We start from the raw sequence: 20,671 nt of genomic DNA, 5'->3' as shown, positions 1-20,671 counted from the left end.
TAGCTATATAGCAAGCTCTTTTCTACTTTGTCTAGTTCCATTTTTTTAAAGATTTATTTATTTATTCATGAGAGACACAGAGAGAGCGAGAGGCAGAGAGATAGGCAGAGGGAGAAGCAGGTTCATGCAGGGAGCCTGATATGGGAACTGGATCCCAGGACTCCAGAATCATGCCCTGGACCAAAGGCAGGTGCTAAACTGCTGAGCCACCCAGGGATTCCCCCCTTTGTCTACTTCCTTTAGAGAAGATGTGTAGTTATAACATACTGGACCCCAAATCATGTTAAATATGTAGAAAATATTCTATATGATTGGTACGTAAAATAGAATTGTGTTCCTAAGTCCTTAAACATTATCCTAATTTGTTGAGCTGAAACAAATGAATATAACAAAGCACTAGGATTTTGTGATAGTAGAAACTTCCATATGTTTATCTTCTCTTTTTAAAGGATAAAGTATTTTAAACTTAATTCTAAATCATATGGCAAACACCTTGGTTGATTCTTTGATCTTTGACTTCATAGGCTGAGGAATGGATAAGAACCTGGAAGTGCAGGAGAGGAATCTCTTCACATCACTAGCTGGGTTAATTCAGATGGGCCTTGTCAAGTTCTCCATCTAAATTATTAAAGAAAACTATTCTCTCTTGTTCTTCTTTCCTGTCTTTCCAAATTTCCAGCAACAAAACAGACACTTTGTGACCAGGAATATAGTAGTTGCCACACAAGCCAGCAGAAATCCAATCACATCCAAGGAGTGGTACTGGAACCAGGTGAGGTCATGGGAGGCTGGCCGCAGGTGCTTGGCTCCTTGGTGGCGCATGACATACTCGATCCAGAAGACTGCTCGGTCCAAGGGCTTTATAGGCTGATCATGGTGAATTCTTGATAATTTCATAGCATTCTCTTTATAGCTAAATATTGAATACATAGATAGCAATTTAAAAATTTATTAAGAATATATGCCTAAAATTATGTTACATATTATTAAAAGCATATTACATGATTATATAATAAATAGTCACAAGTGAAATCACTAAGTACAGAATGCCCATGACAGTTTGTTTCCTCTTGAGGTGTTTCTAGATATGTTGGCCTTATTGGCTAGAATTTGTTAGATGTTTCCAGTTTAATAATTGGAGGTAAGGGAGAAGAGACTTGCTAACTGTAAATAGCATTCAAAAAGTTTAGAAATAAGAATGTAGAATATGTAGGTTGTGAATCTACACAGAATCTGTGAATCTACAGTTTGATCTCATTTGCTAAGCATGGCGAAGGGAACAAGGTAGTTCTAGGAAGCAGTATTGAGGGGCAGGTCTACAATAAGGGACACCCCGCCACCCCCCCCTCCTTTTGATCTGAAGCTTTCGTGGGATCATACAAGCAAAATGAAGCTGTCTTCCTTTCCTTTCTGGGCCACTATCCTCAGTTTTTTGTTATTGTTGTTCCACTATGTTGCTAAGTTTTAAGTGGACTCCAGAGCTCTTCTGGAGCTGTTTTCACTTACAGATAGCTGTCTAACTGTTGATCTTTGCTGGGGAACCAGGACCCTGGGGTCTTTCATGTTGCAATTTGGATCTCTCAATTTTACTGTATTTTCTTTCTCTTGTTTTAAATTAAAATATACCGGGCAACCCCGGGGTGGTGGTGGTGGTGGTGGGGGTGGTTGGGGTGCTCAGCAGTTTGGCGCTGCTTTCAGCCCAGGGCCTGATCTTGGAGATCCAGGATAGAGTCCCACATCAGGCTCCCTGCATGGAGCCTGCTTCTCTGCCTGTGTCTCTGCCTCTCTCAATCTGTGTCTCTCACGAATAAATAAATAAAATCTTAAAAAATATATATACCAATATAGGATTTTTTATTAAATAGTAACATGATCTAACTTTTGTAGAATTATTTTTCTTCCCTATTTATAAATTAGCCAAAGGAAATAACTGAAGTAATAGCTGCATGAGGAGAGTTTTTATTTTTATTTCTCTATTTTTTGTTGTGTTGCCTTAATTCTTTATAATGGTAATATCTGCAATTTTAAAGGAATAAACAATAATTATTATTAATTAAAAATAAAGAGTTGTGTCTTTTCAACAATAACTTATTTTCTTTAAATAAATTTAGTATTTCTTTGAGGTTGTAATCTATTACCTATTAACAGTAGATGAATCAAAATGCCTACATAGAATTTGAGAACTATAAAACAACTATATTGTATTTGATATTACTAATGTGCTGATTACTTAAAAGTGTCAGTTTAAAAATTGAATGAAACAATTTACTCCTTTTACAACCACTATATGCTTCTCAGAAAAGTATATTCTATACTCACGAAGGGTTGTTAATAACTTCCTTCAAAGCATTAAGAAGATTAGAACTCGTCATGGTATGCAAGTCTACTTCAACAGCTGTCCCTTTGGCCTTTATACGAGCAATATTACCAGGCTGATCACCAAATATGGGAATTCCCACCATAGGGATTCCATGGTAAATAGCTTCGTAGATCCCATTAGTTCCACAGTGAGTGATAAAAGCTTTGGTCTTGGGATGACCTAAGAGGAAAAAAACATACCATTATTCAATGTTGTGAGAATTTCAGAAACAGAAAATCTTGACACCTATAAACCATTGATTCAATTAGGCAGTGTCTTCTATACAATTCTGTGCCATGAGGCTATATATAAATTTCTGTAAGCTCTAAAGAAGGCAGTGACTAGTTATTCCAGGCTAAATAGCAATTATTTATTCTAGCAATACAGTCATTTCATAAACCTCTGAGAAGGTCTGTGCGGACTTTAAAGTATGGTGAGTAGTTGGCAGGTGGGCAAGTTGTTGGGGTGAGAAATTGATTAACAAAAAAATGGAGGGATTTTAGAAAAGAAACACTTGCATGGATAAGGAAAAGTGTGGTGGGATGTACAGGGTTTCACTGGGAGAATGTTGACATAATAGGCTAGAAAGATAGATTAGGGCGAGTTCATGAAGCACTCTGTTTAATAAAATGGGATTTTGTATCTGATTTTATAATACTATAGAGCCATTTACAATATTAAAGATGGTAAATAGGATTGTCAGATTTTTCTTTTCCAACAGGGAAGAGAGAAGAGAGGTGGAAGAAAATGGATACAGAGAACCAGTAGGCTGCTGCAGTATTTTATGCAAGAGTTAATGAGAGCCTGATCTAAAGGTATGTTGACTCTGATTCTGAGGAAGCAGAGATTGTGTCTTAAATGGGAGAATTATAAATTCCATATTTAGATTGTAATTTAGAGCTTGGAAAAGACTCACTCCTTCTATTCTTGACAAGGCCCTGATTTGGGGGCTACTGTGTTGGTTTCTGCATTGTCCAATTTTAGCAAGAATCCTCCTTAGTCAGTTTAGCTAGACTCTCCTAGGATTGTATCTAATCACCCTTTATGTCTGATTGCTTTCCTCATCCTTCACCATCCCCCAGGTGGTATCTGATTACCCTGGTCTTTCTTCAGCAAGAACCTGCTTAGGTTGGTTTAGTCAGAGGCCCCCTTGCCCTAATGTTTCCTCTTAGTGTTTTTCTATACAGTGACCACCTACTCTGCTCCTTGGTGATAAAATCTCCACTCTTTCTTCTTGTATTCAGAGTTGAGTCCAATATCTCTGCTTCACTGCAAAAGTCCATGTACTAGTATCTATGTTTATCATAATGGTCTTGAATAAGGTGTGCCTCACAATCTTTAACAAGTATCATGAAGAATTTTTTAATAGGCTCCAGGAGAAATATGAAGATCTTAAGGATTATTTTTTGCTTGTTCTTAATACAAATTTGTTGGATTTATTTGTTATCAAATAATCATTCAGAGTATTTCTCATTCAGATCTGTTTAGTTTTGCTTCTCTTTGGTCTTACCAAGAAGATCATTCTGGGGAATCCATTCATATAGCTGGGTATTGGGTCCTAATGTGTCTGGTTTCTTTCCTGTGTATTTCCACAGAACCTGTTAAGATGAATGCATTTACTCTATTAGAAGATTTTCAGAATCACATCCTTTCAGAATGAGACACTTCCTTAGAATTAATCTAGTTTAATGCCTCCATGTAACAGATGAGCAAACTAAGGCCTTAAGTAATTACATAATGAGTATTTAAACCATTGAAACTATAACTGTGTTTTCAAATGCTTGCAACAATCCTAACAGATAGGCTATTATAGTCAGGACAATTATTACTTAGTAGTTGAAGAAACAAACAAAAAAAAAGACAGTAAAATAATTACATATTGATGTTACTAGGCCTTCCCGTCAAGGGAATTTTTAAAAACAGTTTTCAGAGGCAAAGAGGAAGAATGGCATAGTCACTTAAGGAATTTGTAAGTGTTTGTAACTTTTGTTATAAACTTGGCAGTATTATAGAGGTAAGCATTGTCTTTTTTATTATAGTAAAATATATATAATGATACTTAGCATTTTAATGTATTGTAAGTATACAATTTAGTGACATTAAGTATGTTCATAGTATCGAATAACCTTTACTATTACGAGTAACCCAAATATGTCTGTCCGTCATTCCCAACATAACTCTATATCATTAAACAATAACTCCCTATTCCTCCCGTGTGGCAGCCCCTGTTAACATCTATCCTACTTTCTGTCTCTATGAATTTGACTGCTCTGGTACCTCATATAAGTGAAACCATACAGTATTTGTCTTTTCTGGCTGTCTTATCTCATTTAGCATTATGTCCTTAAGGTTCATTCCTGTTGTAACATACCAGAATTTCCTTCCTTTTTAATGTTGAATAATATCCCATTATATGTATATACTACATTTTGTTTATCCACTTATTTGGCTATTGAAAATACTATTGCTATGAGAATTGATGTACAAACGTCTTTCTGAGTCCCAGATTTCAATTCTTTTGGATACGTAGTCAGGATTATAAATACTGGGTCATACGACAGTTTGATGTTTAACTTTTTGAGAAACCACAGAACTATTTTTCATAGCCACCATATTATTTTGCACTCCTACTAGCAATACACAAGAGTTCCAATTTCTCCAGATTCTCATCAACACTTTTTCCCCATTTTTTTTAAATAACAGCTATGCTAATGGATTTATGGATTTGAAGTGCTATTTTATTGTGCTTTTGATTTGCATTTCCTTAATGATTAATGATGTTGAGCATCTTTTCATGTATCTCTCTCATTGTATACTTTCTTCAAAGAAATGTCTATTCAAGGCCTTTTCCATTTTTGAGTTGGGTTTTTGCTGTTGAATTACAGGAGTTCTTTATATATTGTGGGCATTAATCCCTTATCAGATACACGATTTACAAGATTTTCTCCCAATCTGTATGTTGTGTTTTATTTTCTTGATACTACCTTTTGATGCACAAAAGTTCTTAATTTGATGAAGTCCATTTTATTTTTTTATCTGTTGCCTGTGCCTCTGGTGCCATTATTTGTGAAATCACAGTCAAATCCAATATGATGAAGTTCTCCTCCAATATTTTCTGTTACAAGTTTTATAGTTTTATTTCTATAATTTAAGTTTCTGATCCATTTTGAGTCAATTTTTATATATGATATAGTGTAAGGTAAAGGTTTAACTTCATTCTTTTGTATGTAAATATCAAGATTTTACCAGCACTATTTTGTCAAAGAGACTGTCCTTTTTCTATTGGTCTCAAACTTTTGTTGAAGATCAATTGATCATACATATGAGGTTAACTTATATCCTGTCTTCTATTACATTGGTTTGTATGTCTGTTCTTCTGCCAGCACTACACTGTTTAATTTACTGTAGCTTTATAGTAAATCTCAAAACTGAGAAGTGTGACTCTTCTAACTTTATTTTATGATTGTTTTGTCTACCTTTGGCCCTTACAGTTCCATGTGAAATTGAGGATTGGATTTTCCTTTGTACAAAAAAAGACTGTTAGAATTTTGGTAGGGATCATATTGAATCTGTAGGTTGCTTTGGATTATGTTGACAATTTAACCCTGGTACTTCTTTTATCCAGACACATGGTAAAACTTTACATTTATTTAGGAGTTTTCTAGTTTATTGAAGAAATGATGTTTTGTTGTTTTAGGCATACAAATATTTCAAATCCTTGGTCAGATTGATTCTTAAATATTTGATTTGTTTAGTTGCTCCTATAAATGGAATTGTTTTCTTAATTTTATGTTCAGACTATTCATTGATGTGTATATAAACACAAGTGATTTTTGTGTATCGAGTCTGCATCTTTGTTAAATTTGGTTATTAGCTCTAGTAGCTTTTTGTGGATTCTTAGAAATTTTCTATGTATAGGAAGATGTTACCTGCAAATGGGCATTGTTTACATCTTTCATTCAAATTTGGATGCTTTTTAACTTATTTTTCTTGTATAATACCCAGTTATAACTTCCGGTACAATGCTAAATAGCAGCAGTGAAAGCAGGAATCCTTGTGTTGTTCTTGATCTTAGGGGGATAACTTTCAGTTTCCACCACTGAGTATGATGATGTTAGCTATGGGTTTTCCAAATGTACTCTTTATCATATTATGGAATTTCCCCTCTATTCTTATTTTCATGAGATTTTTTTTTTATCATGAAAGAATGTTGGATTTTGTCAAATTCCATTTTTTTGTAAGTTGAAACGATAATGTGTGTCTTTTTTTCCTTAATAAGTATTTATATGATGTATTTCATTGATTGATTTCCTTATGTTAAACTACTCTTGCATTTCTAGGATAAAAATAATTTTATCATGGTGAAATACCTTTCAGTATTCTTGTGGATTTAATTTGCAAATATTTAGTTGAGTATTTTTACATCTATATTGGTCTGTAATTTTTTTTCTTGTAATGTCTTTGTCTGGCTTTTGTATTAGGGTAAATCTGGCCTCAGAATAATTTAGGAAGTGTTCCTTCCTCTTCTTTTTTTGGGGGAAGAATTAGAAAAGCATTTGTTTATTTAGTTCTTCCTTGTTTGGTAGTGTTTTTTTTTTATTTTTTAAAGATTTTATTTATTTATTCATGAGAGACACAGAGAGAGAGAGAGAGGCAGAGACATAAGCAGAGGAGAAGCAGGCTCCCTGCAGGGAGCCTAATGCAGGACTCAATCCCAGGACCCCAGGATTACAACCGGAGCTGAAGGCAGGTGCTTAACCACTGAGCCACCCAGGTGCCCTGTTTGGTAGTATTTACCAGAGAAGCTACCTGTCCAAGACTTTTTGTCATTAAGAGTTTTTTGATTACTAATTAAATATCTTAATTAGGTATACGTTTGTTGAAATATTCTCTTCTTTTTCAGTTAAAGTAAATTGTGTTTTTTGAAGAAATTTATCCATTTCTCCTATGTTGTCTAACTTGCTGGCATACAATTGTTTCTAATGTCCTCTTATAATCCTTTTTATTTCTGCAAAGTCGTTAATAAACCCCCCAGGTTCATTTCTGATTTTAATTATTTGCATCTTCTCTTTTTTTTTCCCCTCTTTGCCAGTCTAGCTAAAAGTTTGAGAAATTTGTTGATCTTTTCAAAAAAACAACTTTTGGTTTCATTGATTTACTTTATTTTTAGTTGTTTTATTTCTGCTCTAATCTTCATTATTTCTTTCCTTCTGGCAACTTTAGGTTTAGTTTGCCTTCATTTTCTAGTGCTTTAAGGTGTAAAATTAGGTTTTGATTTTAGATATTTCTTCTTTTTCAATGTAGGCATGTAAACTATAACGTGGGCTATAAACTTCTTTCTTAGCCCTGCTTTAATTGTATCTCATAAGTTTTGATGTGTTTTGTCTTCATCCATTTTTAAAGTATTCTCTAATTATTTTTATGATTTGTTTTTTGACCTATTGGTTGTAAAATACCATAGTATACAAAAACTCTGTTCCTTTATAGCTCTATCCCCCACTTTCTGTTACTAATATCACAAATTATTATTTATAAATTATGTTTCTAATAACAGATTAATAATTGCTATTTCTGGATTTTTTAAAGCCTTGAGAAAAATAGAATAAGTGGAATTACAATGCTAGCTTTTATAATTGCCTGTGCTTTTATCTTTGCTGCACATCTTTATTTTCTCATGTTTTTGTGTTACTGTCTTTCATTCCCACCAGAAAGACTTTTAATTTCTTTTTCTTTCCTCTAAAGATTTCATTTATTCATGAGAGACACAGAGAGAGAGAGGCAGAGACATAGGCAGAGGGAGAAGCAGGTTCCCTGCAGGGAGCCTGATTTGGGACTCGATCTCAGGACCCCGGGATCACAACCTGAGCCAAGGCACCTCAAGACTTTTCATTTCTTGTAGGGGAGGTCTAGTGGTAATGATCTCCCTTGCTTTTGTTTACCTGATTATATCTTAATTTCTAACCTCATATTTGAAGGAAATGTTGCCTGATAAGACATTCTGAGTTGGCAAATTTTTCTTTCAGCCCTTTGAATAAATTAACCCACTGCCTTTTGTTCTCCAAGATTTCTGATGACAAGTTGGCTGTTCACCTTTTATGTGATGAGTTGCTTCTCTCTGCTGAATTCAAGATTCTCTCATTGTCTTTGGCTTTCAGCAGCTTGATTATATGTCTTGGTGTGATCTCTTTGAGTTTATTCTACTTTAAGTTCATTAAGGTTTTTAGATTTGTAGATTTGTGTCTTTTATTAAATTTGTGACATTTTAAGCCATTATTTCTTCAAATATTCTTTTTGCCCGTATCTCTTTTTCAGGGATTCCCACAATGTGTATGTTCATCCACTCGATATTATCCCACAAGTCCTTTAGGCTTTATTCACTTTTCTTCTTTTTTTTCTTTGAGTGCCTCTGACTTAATAATTTCAAAAATTTTTTCATCAATTTTGCTGATTCTTCTGCCAGCTTGTATTTGATTTTGAACCCCTAAGGTAAATTTTTTATTTCAGGTATTGTAATTTTTAGCTACAGAATTTCTTTTTGGTTTATTCTCACAACTTATTTCTCTTTATTGATATTCTCATTTTGTTCCTACACCATTTTCTTCTCTTAATTAGTGTCTTCCTTTAATTATTTGAGCATCCTTAGGACAAGTGTTTTAAAGTCTTCATCAAGGCTTCCTCAGGAATGGATTCTTTCAATACATTTTGGTCCACTGAATGGGCCACACTTTTATGTATCTTCATATGCCTTGTGACTTTTTTGTTGTTGTTGAGAGCTGGACATTTGACTTTCTAATCAATAAAATAACTCTGGAAATCAGATTCCCTCTTTGGGATTTGAGATTTGTTTGTTTTAATTTTTAAAGGTGTTTCTTTCCTAGGAATAAGACTGAAGTGAATATTTTAGATTTTCTTAGGTCTTTTTTTTTTTTTTTTTTTTTGAGCCTGTATCTTTCCCTGGGCATGCATATTGCTTTTTAAATTCCATTGTATATAAGGTTGTTTTTGAATGGCCTCATTCTTTAACATATGGCTCCCAAATGAAGAAAAGGAGGAAGAGGAAAAAGTAGTGCTGTTTCAGCTAATGGGTTGAGATAATTGTTGTCTCAACTATTCAAAGATAATAATTAGCAAATTATTGCTAATTATTGCAAAATCCTAATGTTTGGAGGATAAGAAACTTTTTGCCCACCTTGGCTGCATCAAATCATACAGTAATACAGGTCATGTTAGCTGCCATGAGGCTGGGTGGTGCAGAATTTGAAGCTCTTGCAATGCTAAAATTAACTGCAATTGACCAATATAACTACAATTTACAAGTCAATCTTTCTCCTGCAAATTGCAAGTGCTTCACTAGATTCCAGAAATCTAATACAGTTAATTCAGACAATTTCTGCTTGTACAGTTGTTATTTAGATGGGAGGCAGATCCTTGGTGCTTCCTTACTTTACCCTGATGTCACCCCTAAACATCATATTTAAATATAATTGAAAATTCAGTATTTTTATGAAGTGTTTTTAGATTAAATAAACAATTTTCAAAGAAATTTAGTTTTACGAACAATTTTCCAAGAAATTTAGTTATGAATACAGGCCTTGTCATGATTTTTTGAAACTTAAAAGTACATGTAATTGTCTATTTTAACTAAAGGTAGAAAATAAAAAGATCCCTGGTAGTTTAAGCACATTGCTAAGTTATAATATAGAATGGTATTCATTTTTTTTTTAAGATTTTATTTATTTATTCATGTAGTCACAGAGAGAGAGAGAGAGAGAGAGAGAGGCAGAGACACAGGCAGAGGGAGAAGCAGGCTCCATGCAGGGAGCCCGACGTGGGATTCGATCCCGGGTCTCCAAGATCGCGCCCTGGGCCAAAGGCAGGCGCCAAACCGCTGCGCCACCCAGGGATCCCTTTTAAAGTCATTTTGTTGGGAACATCATAGAATGAAATTTTTTATTTTTATTTTTTTTAGAGGGAGAGGGAGAGACAATCAAGCAGGCAACCATGCCCAGTGTGTGAGCCCGACTAGGGACTTGATCTCACAAACCTGAGATCATGACCTGAGCAGAAATTAAGAGTAAGATGCTTAACTGACTGAGTGGCCTAGGCACCCCTTTTTAGCTCATTATTCAAAAAAATAATATGGTAATATATGTTTTTGATAGTAACGCCAGGCTTAAAGCCAGATAATAATCAAATGTTTTTAGCCACCCTTTCTAACATTTAATACCTTTTCCTCAAAGTTCAGTTAAATTGATATTAATTACTTTTCTTACATTTGTTAAGCACATTTTTAAGGAGAACTTCATGGATTTTAAACTGACTGCCCCTTAAAAAGACATACGATTATCTGACCTTCTGTGGAATCTGGGCAAGAGCTGATGCAATTATATTAGCCTTTTCTTCTGTGAGGTTTTTGATCAATGACCCGAGAGTAAATACCACAACTCCATCTTTTCCAGAGCTTTGGACAAATTCTTCTAACTCCTGTAAAGAAAAGAGTCTTTGTAATATGAAAATTTAGAGTTATAAGAATTAGATAGCTACATACCTTTCTCAGTGTGTTTGAATTATTAGAACAGTTCTGTCTTTTCATATATTAACCATTTTAGAGTATGAAATATGACTGAAATCACTGGTTATTAAGCAAATAAAAATGATTTAGTTTGGAGGTTCCCTTGCAACATGTTTTAAACACTTTTGAGGTATGTGTGGGTGTGTCTGTGTTTAAAAATCATTGACTGCATGTTATCTCTAGCCCATGTGCTGAGTTCTTTACATGCATGATTTAACTTAGATATATGGTGATATTAAGAAATATGCACATTTGCGCATGAGAAAGCTGTCTCAGAGAGGTTAAGTAATTTGTCTAAGGCTACACAGCTGTAGATGACAAGGTCAGTCTCTACTGCCTCTAACACACCCTCTACAAAAGACCATTTGATTACTGCTTAAGTTAAAGTTTTCCGGTGCTTCACTTTATATTTAGCCTTGGATGCTAAGAAGATTATCATGAACTTTTATGCTGAATCACAGTCAGAATAATGATTTGCTAAGGAGATTTTTTTTCCTGTTTTCTAAATTTAAATTTTCTTTTGTTACATTTGTACTTTATATAAGCTTCCAAAACCACATTAAGGAATAAGGTAGTCATATAACTTACCAGATAAGTAATACAGAAATGCCTGTAATAATACTCTAGGGGTGATAGTAATATTATGGAAATATGGTTTTGCGTTCAAAATAAAATAGCATATTTAATTATGTTGAAGTCAAAAGAAATCTTTTGTCTGATATTTAGAAGTAACTAAACTAAGCCAATCAGGTAAGACAAGAAAAAAGAAAAAAAAAAAAAGTGTGACAATTGAAAGGGGAAGACAGGGAAGAGATTTATTTTAAAGAATTGACTCACATGATTACAGAGGCTGGTAAGTCCAAAATCTGCAAAGTAGGCTAGTCTGAAGACCCAGAAAAGAACCAGTTTTGTAGTTCAAGGTTGAAAGCTGTCTGCTAGCAAGATTCTCTTTTGCTTAGAAAGGTCAGTCTTTTGTTTTATTCTAGCCTTTAATTAATGTAGGAGTCTCACCAACATAATGGAAAGCAATCTGTTTTACTCAAAACCCACCTATGTAAATATTAATTTCACTCAAAAATACCCTTGCAGAAACATCCAGGATAATGTTTGGCTAACTATCTGGGTACCTGGCCCAGGCAGGTTGACACATAAAATTTAAAAGTGGATTGACTTAATATGTAAAGTTACCAATTTCTTTATTTTATATTTTCTATCAATCTGTTTAAATTAATTTTCAATTATTTTTCTCATGATTTTCTTGAGAAAATTGGCAAATACTTAAAAATGTAGATAGAGGAATACCTTTCATAAATAATTAATGAACTTTGAAAAAGAAAAGGAAATACTTGGGACTACTTCAATTAGAAAAAAAACATGTAATACAAAATGAATGCAAAAAAAATATGATTGCTACTGACTTCCTAATAGATGAAATGAAAAACAGAACGAAATGGTAAAATTTGAAAGAGAATCATGAGCATACAAAAGCCTACTATGTGATAAAGATATCACAAGTTAGTGAGACAACCTAATGAGAAAAAAAGAATCACACTGAGTGGATTATTAGGTAGGAGTGGTGTAATCATTTATTTACTATTGAGACAAAAAAGGGAAATGAATCTTTATGTTGTGCTATATATTAATATAATATAATAGTATTACAATAGAGTCTATTCAAGCCTTCAACCAATTGGATAAGGCTCACCCACATAGTAGAGGGCAATTTGTTTTGCTAAAATTCCACTTATTTAAATGTCAATTCTTTAATATAGCAAAAATTTTCATAACATAGTTTGAATAGTTCATGTGTTTAATTTTGGTATTAGATTATTTTGAGATTTTCAGTAATATTTCTAATAATAAAAAGCAAATTAAGGTACAATAATAACCACATTTTTGTGTTATTTTCAAGTTAATGTTTATACACTTTTGTAGGGTCCTACTGTGCTTTGGTGGGAGGAGATGGGGAAATAAAATTTCATGGAAAGAAACACATTGTTGGTAAAATAAATAAGTACATAAATATATACAAACATAGATTATGTCTATACATATGTATATGTGTTATTAGATCAATAATAAGGCAATAAGATGGTTCCAAATATGGTCGTACCTAAAAGCAAATACACCTAAAAGTAAGTGTCACACTATCACAACAGTTGAGTTCTTTGCCTTTAGAATTGAATCTTTACAGTGTGCTGATCTTTTATCAAAAAGTATGAAGTAACATGAAGAAGGCTCAAATCATTTAAGTGCTTAATTTCTGGGAGCAATAGCTTACAATAACATAGAATGCATTTCCAGCATTATTTAAATTGTCACAATATTGATGTATTCATATAACAAGATAAAGTAAAACTCCCAAATAATTCTCAGTCTCTTCATGAGTATTCCATATACTTTCTGGTCTTACCTAAAAATTGGGTTTTGCTATATAATCCTTTACATATACTCTATTCATTCTACATCTATATCAATCAGGGTCCAGAGAGAGCCTTGATCTGTATTCTCCTCTCTTCTGACTGCATTTCCAACCATTTCCTTTTTTATGCTTTAAAAAAGTATCCTCATCTTTATGTTTTCAGTTTTTACTCATAATGACCCATGCTTCCTAATGTCAACTGTCAAGCTTTTAGGAACAACCTCTGTTCATGGAGACGCCTGGTTCAGTTTTGTCCTCTGCCCAACTTCTGTTTTTTCTCTGGGTAACAATGTTCACGATAAGCAGCCAATACAAAATCATGTCTTTTTATTCTATGACATCCTTAAGTTAAAACCACTGCTATGGAAAAGGTAAAACTATTTTTTACTAGCAGTAAAAAAATCAATCTCCAGAGATTTAGGGACAGGGAAGGATGAATAAATGGAGCACAGGAGATTTTAAGTCAGTGAAACTGTTTGTATTATACTCTGAAGGTGAATGCATGACATTATACATTTATCAAAACCTATAGAATGTGGGCAGCCCGGGTGGCTCAGCGGTTTAGCGCCACCTTCAGCCCAGGGCCTGATCCTGGAGACCCAGGGATCGAGTCCCATGTCGGGCTCCCTGCATGGAGCCTGCTTCTCCCTCTGCCTGTGTCTCTGCCTCTCTCTTACTCTCTCTGTGTCTCTCATGAATAAATAAACAAAATCTTAAAAAAAAAAAAAAAAAAAAAAAAAAAAACCTATAGAATGTATAACACAAAGAGTTAACTTTAAGCCATGGAAACTGGTTGATACTGGTGTGTGTATGGTTCATCGATTGTAACATATATGCCATGCTGGCAGGAGAGGGGTAGGAACTCTCCATACTTTCTGTTCAATTTTTTTTGTGAATGTAAATGGTTATAAAAATAATCTATCAATTAAAAATAGAAACACAAAACACTGCATAGGCTGGTCCCCTGAGATTAAGACGTTATGTTCAATAGCTGCTTACCTAGCATTGCATTGGTATCTCAAAATTAGCATGCCCAAATATGAACACATCATTTTCCCTCACAACTGCTCCCCTTTAGTTCTTCACCTTAGTAAATGCCAATATGCTCTACTAAATTGCCAGTAAGAAACAAATAAAGACACATATGAAGAAACAAAAAGCCAAGGATTCATTCTTGTACTCTTTCCCTTAGTCTCCAACTCCAGCCAATCTCCAAATCTTACTGACTTTCTTTATAAGTATTTTAAAAATCTCTCTGTTTCTACTCAAAAATTACTATCATATTGTATTTTGGATCTCTATCATCCCTTACAAGAACTATTGCAACTGTATCTTGGCTCATTTTCCAGTGTTAAATCATGCTCCGTACCAAACAATTCAAATACCAGTATTTATGAAAAGGTAAGCTGTATCACATTACTGTTTAAATATTATACATTGATCCTTCACTGATCTTAAATTTGAAATAAAGAATACTTTGGATTGCCCATTTGTTTTTTTTATAAACTATCTCCCGATCATCTTTTCAGTGTAACTTTCCCTTCTCTGTTCAAACCAAACAGTTCATCATTGCCGAACTTCCACCAGGTTTTTTTGGGGTGGGATATTTCTATTTGATATACTATCAAGTATTACAATTTCTCCACTAATATACATTTCTAAAACTAGGTTATGCTAAATAACATGCAACTCCAAAATCTCAGTGGCTTAAAACAACAGTTTCTTCCTTTCTCATTCTGTATGTTCATCTATTGAGATGTAGATGGCACATATATTCTTAATTTAGAACTCAGGTTGATATATCGACTACTATCTGGAACACAGCCCATTGATAGGACAATGGAAAAGAGAACTTGAAGTAACTGGATCTGATAATTAAATGTTGGGATTGGAAGGGATATATGCCACTTTAGCTCAGACTCATTGTGCAGAGAGTGCTTTGTGGTTCCACTAAACTCAGGGTCTAGGAATCTCATTCTTATCAAATATGTGGCAATGTCACTAATAGTCGCCATGAAAATGTCCTAAGACACCTTTGATAGTATAATTAGTAATCTAAGAAAATAATGTCCATTAATTGCTGTGTCTGTGTTTTCAGTTTAGGGATCAAATACTATAAATAATAAGATAGAAATAATTCCCAGGAGGTAAAACTTAAGCATAAATAAACACACTTCATTACCTTAGGTAGGGGCTTTGCAGGCTTGCAGTGCAGTCCTCCAACAAATTCAAAATTAGGTAAATAAGGGTGAGGAAATTCAAAATCCCAGTAAGTTCATATCAACCACACTTTAGCTTTCCCCATAATCTCACACAGTGTGGTGGTTTTCCTGAATAAAAATGTAGGACAATAGAAGGAAAACAAACTGATAGGTTAAATGCGTAATGTTTGACCATCTGATTTTCTAAGAAAAATAAAGAACCAATATTTAGTCTATGTAAACCATACAAAATCAATTTGCCTTTCCCCCCACCAAGAGTACCTAATAGTGAGATTATGAATAACCAAACAAGGATTTAAGTCTACAACAAGACCAAAAGCCTGCTGCTTTCTCTTTGCCAATAGAGTCTGTCTTCTTGAGGTAGGCCTGAGCCCTACTTCATGCTCAGAAGGGGCAAATACTCTTAGCAAAGAATAAAGAAGCAAGCAGTGACCCTTGGCTCATTGTAGTAGTGTCTCTTTCTCTTCTGGAATTATAATTTATCTCATTCTTATTGCTCCAAAAGCCTTTTGATATTTTTTAAAAAATTACTTTTGTAACTTTTCCATCATTTTCTAGTGTTTTTGAGTGTGCTGTCACAACTAATCACATCCCACTAGTAATGGAAATCTTGTACTAAATTTTTGAATATGATTATCTCCTTTGCTGTACAAAATTAAAGTTGCTATTTTACAAGACTTTGTCCTCTTTGATAGCAAAATACTAGCTATTCTGACATATTTAGTTGACAAACAGTACAAAAGGAGTCCTTTGGACTGATGTGGCGATCAACTGAACATTAACAAAATAAAAACAGATTAGTGATTCTGAGTTAAATAATTTTCCTAATTTAGGAACTAGAGCTTTGTTTCTGATTTCAACCCAATTATTTTGGTCTAAGGAAATGTACCCAAAGGTTTGGTGTCCTTTTGAAATACATATTTAGTATTGCTGATATGAGGAAATTGTAACTATATAGTTTCCCACCATATGGCTTTTCAAATATTCTATTTGTTATTTTAAGTATGCTAAAATTTTGAACAGAAAATATGAGGGAATTTTGATCTGACCAGGACAATATGTCTGTATAAGAGATCACAAACAAATCTCAGTAATTCATGGATTTATTCTGGTGATGATAATGGTATTAATAATCCAGTTTCATACTCAGTACATATCTCATTTGAGTGCCTTATTGGTGTCAGCCTTTGATGTAATCTTATTCTCTTTGCATGATGCTTCACTTCCCCATCCTTTTTGTAACAGTTTTATTGAGATATCATTTAAATACCATACAATTCTTCCTTTTAAAATACATAATTCAATAGCTCTTAGTATATTCATAAAGTTGTACAACCATCACCACTATTTAATTTTAGAATGTTTTCATTACCCCCTCTAAAAAAAATCCCATATCTATTCGTAGTCATTCTCTATTTCCCCTTCTTCCCAGGCTCTGATTGCCATTAATCTACTTTCTGTTTTTATTTGCCTGTTCCACAATAATCTTACTCCATTTCATATAAATAAATCACACAGTCTCTGATCTTTTGTACTTCCTTCTTTCACCTAGCCTAATGTTTTCAAGGTTCATCCATGTTTAGCATATATCAGTTCTTCATTATTTTTTATTGCTAATTAAGATTTCTTTATATGGATATACTTAATTTTCTTTATCCATTCATCAGTTGATGATCATTTGGTTGTTTTCATTTTTGGCTACTATGAATAATGCTACTATGAGCATTCGTGTATATATTTGTGTAGGCATATGTTTTCATTTATCTTGGATACGCAGCCAAGAGTAGCATTGCTGGGTCATAGTGGTTGATTCACTGATTTTCATAACAAGATAATATCTTTTTGCCATTGAATCTCCACTCCTTAGATAGTAATTTAGAGTGCTTAATGCAACTTAATTAAGTGAAGACCATATAGTACAAGGGAAATAAAAAAAAGTAATTGATTTGGATAAAGAAATTTTTAGAAAATATTGTCTCAATTTGGAAATCAGAAAAGACCACAACATGCCCTTTTGATGTCACCCTAGGACATTGTTAAACAGTGAATGATTGAAGAATTTTTTAAATCTTGAGAAGAATGTGCCTATATTTTACTTTGTTATTTATTACTGATTTACCATTTACTTTTGAGTTCAAATATAGTAAGGTTAAATGTTATCTTGCATATTTCTGTCTGATAGAAAATATCCCCCAAATATTGATTTTATTGCCTTATGGGACATTAACCGGTTTTGTGTCTAATCTTAGTAGTAGTACCCCAACTTTCATTTTTTCCCCAATGGTTTATAAGTAGTTCCTCAAAATATTTCTGAACCACACTTGCCGTCTTAACTCTTTTTTTCTTCACTGATTTGAATATATATAATATATATATATATATATTATGTATATATTGAATATATATATCATGGTTCATTTAATGAATGTGTAAGAGTTATAAGTTATATTTTTAAGACAGTTATTTTTATAGAAATGACATGGGATTCATTTGATCTCAATGACCACATGGCATTGTTTTAAAGGAAATGTTAACTTTATATATTTACCAAATAATTTTACACTTGTAGATGAATACTGAATGGGAATTACTCTTATTATTAAGATCCCATTTCTCCTAGTTACGGAAACCTACAACTACCATATAAAAGTGAAGTGGAACTACTTATGTTCCACTTCACTTTATTTTATACATTATATTATTTTATACATTATATTATTTTATACATTATTTATTTTATACATTATTTATTTTATACATTATATTTATGTATAATATGAAAATGTTTCACCTCACAAGAAAATGTTATTCTAGGGCAATATTTGGCCATGTTAAAATTTAAGTTTAAGGTACTAATGTTATAAATCTTCAGGGTCACACGCACAAAAAAGACTTCATAGGGAGGGTAGTGATTATTTTGTTATTGTTAAGATGCCAGTAGTAATGCCCAGGAACAAAGCTAGTGAGAAGAATGATTTTGCTTTTAAAATATACTTTAAAGAGAAAGACAAGGATGTAAGAAATCCAAAATATATAGACTTCTAAATCAGCATACGAGGCAAGCATAAAATAATAATGAAGATATTTTGTAATTTTATAGTTTTTTGCAATGTAGAACAAGACAAACAATAACAACAAAAATTCTCCATCTTTGGGAAAAAGAATTATACCATTGAATTAATCTATAGTATGGGAATGTAGAGATAAGGAGTACAAGAAATTGCTGAAATAAGAGATAAACAGTGTGCTCAGGGGCAGACAGAGCTCAATAGTTGATTTCTACCACAATTTTGAATAGAACAACAAAAACAAAACAGTGGGATTTAAAAATCTGGAACCATGATCCTTTAGAGAAAAATCTTGCATATTTTACCTTTTGGGAGGCAAGAGCAGAAGAAACCAAGATATATTTATCTTCTAGTTTTGTGCTCATCACAAGTTAAACCCTGCAACTAACAACATAGCCTAGACTGAATGCAAAGAGAAGCCCAAGAAAATATAAGTTAGAAAGAAAATAGGATATATAAAAGCAGAACTAAACAAGAGAGAAATAGTCCAGGATTATGGAAATTAAGTACACCATCAGATCAAGCACACTTGGTTTTCTAGATACTCCAAAAAAATTAGTAGCAGCAATCAAGATTTATGTGTAAATATAAAGAATATTCTTTTCTTTTGATAATTTGTAAGTACTCAATCATCAAAAACAAAACAAAAAAGGAGGGGCTTTTTTCACATAAAATGACTTAACCACAGAAGCTTGGGTCTTCACTTAAAAATACCTTTTTAAAGTTTTTATACGATCAGATAAATACTTATATTTTACATATGAAATAAGAATCCTTATTACATGCAAATTTCTCTTACCTAAAATCTTGCTGTAATACTCGTCCCATATAGAAAATATAAAAATAAAATATCACTTATCATGTAAGACAACCAATTCTCCGTCTGTACAAAAGTCGTACTGTCAGTCCTGAGATACGAAGAAGGGATGGGAAATTGAGCACACAATCTCTCAATGACATTCCCATAAGAAAAACGAAAAGAATATATCAATGGAATATTGAGGAGCTCAGCCAACAACTCCCCACAAAAACTTAAGGGATCAGCAACACAGATATCAAACTTAGCTGCCTGTAGCCTGCTGAGTAACTCCTTATTTGTGATAGCACCGTTGCACACTCTTTTGCCCATCCTTAAAAAACTGTGGCTCATTTCTCTCAGTTTTGCTTGCCTGTCCCACCATGAAAGTTTTGGCAGTTCAAAAGAAACCATGTGGAGAAAGGTATCGAGCTCTTCCATGATAGTTTCTTTAGTTACTGGAAGTTGAAGGATCTCCACATTAAAGGGAATCTTGGTATGATCAAACAGATAACTTGGTGAAGGTATCAGGATAGTTATCTCATGTCCATGAAGCTGGAGTTGATTCAGAATAACTTTTAAACCAATCCAGTGACTAAAATCCACGGGCCACACAAGTATTTTCCCAGGTGTTCCTGAGTCGAAGAAACACAGATGGCAGCACAAAAAGAACACAGACGCCTTTTACAGTCCTCATGATCAACTCTTGCTCTGACTAGACCTGGGCTTAAACCAAGTTCATGAAGTTCATAATTCCACAGATCTCTTCCTTGATACTATCAATTTATGGTAGGCTGAGCTGAACTTTGAAGTACACAGTTTGTTTATTGGTTAAAATCAAATGCAACTGCTTCAGTAAAAAAAAAATCAATAATTCAACAAAATGAGTTAGGATGAAAATACTCTGAGAGTTTTAAAACTTCTTTTAGAAGTTAAGAAAATACAAAGGCTTAAACAAAAACCAGGAATAACTTCTAAATGATGTTAAGAAAATCCATCACTCTGCAATGCATATTCAATTAAGAGGGGACTTTTTGATAATCTTTTCTTTGGTTTTATTTGATGTTCATTTAAACAGAATAGTCTGTCTAGTATTTCTCTCACTGACAACTCTGCTAGGAATTCCGGGAAGGAAAGAGGTTACCACCTACTTCCAGAAGCAGAGAAACATGTGCAAGAGGCATTAGGGCAGGGAGAAGCTTTAAATCCAGATATTCTAAAGCTAAATTCAG

General features: G+C 33.4%; 1 protein-coding gene across 1 annotated transcript; it reads right to left on the bottom strand.

Annotated features, from left to right (window-relative positions):
• Positions 1-495: 495 nt before the first annotated feature.
• LOC144283734 (UDP-glucuronosyltransferase 2C1-like) lies at positions 496-20,136 on the bottom strand. The gene is given in 8 exon segments (XM_077848232.1): positions 496-913; positions 2,320-2,539; positions 3,870-3,957; positions 10,712-10,843; positions 15,536-15,683; positions 19,430-19,472; positions 19,475-20,096; positions 20,098-20,136. Coding segments are annotated over 8 exon segments (1,569 nt in total). The 3' UTR covers positions 496-636.
• Between the last annotated feature and the right edge of the window lie 535 nt (positions 20,137-20,671).

The sequence above is a fragment of the Canis aureus genome, chromosome 14 (genome assembly GCF_053574225.1).
Source record: "Canis aureus isolate CA01 chromosome 14, VMU_Caureus_v.1.0, whole genome shotgun sequence".
Classification (NCBI taxonomy): domain Eukaryota; kingdom Metazoa; phylum Chordata; class Mammalia; order Carnivora; family Canidae; genus Canis; species Canis aureus.
This window is presented reverse-complemented; position numbering and strand designations above follow the sequence as displayed.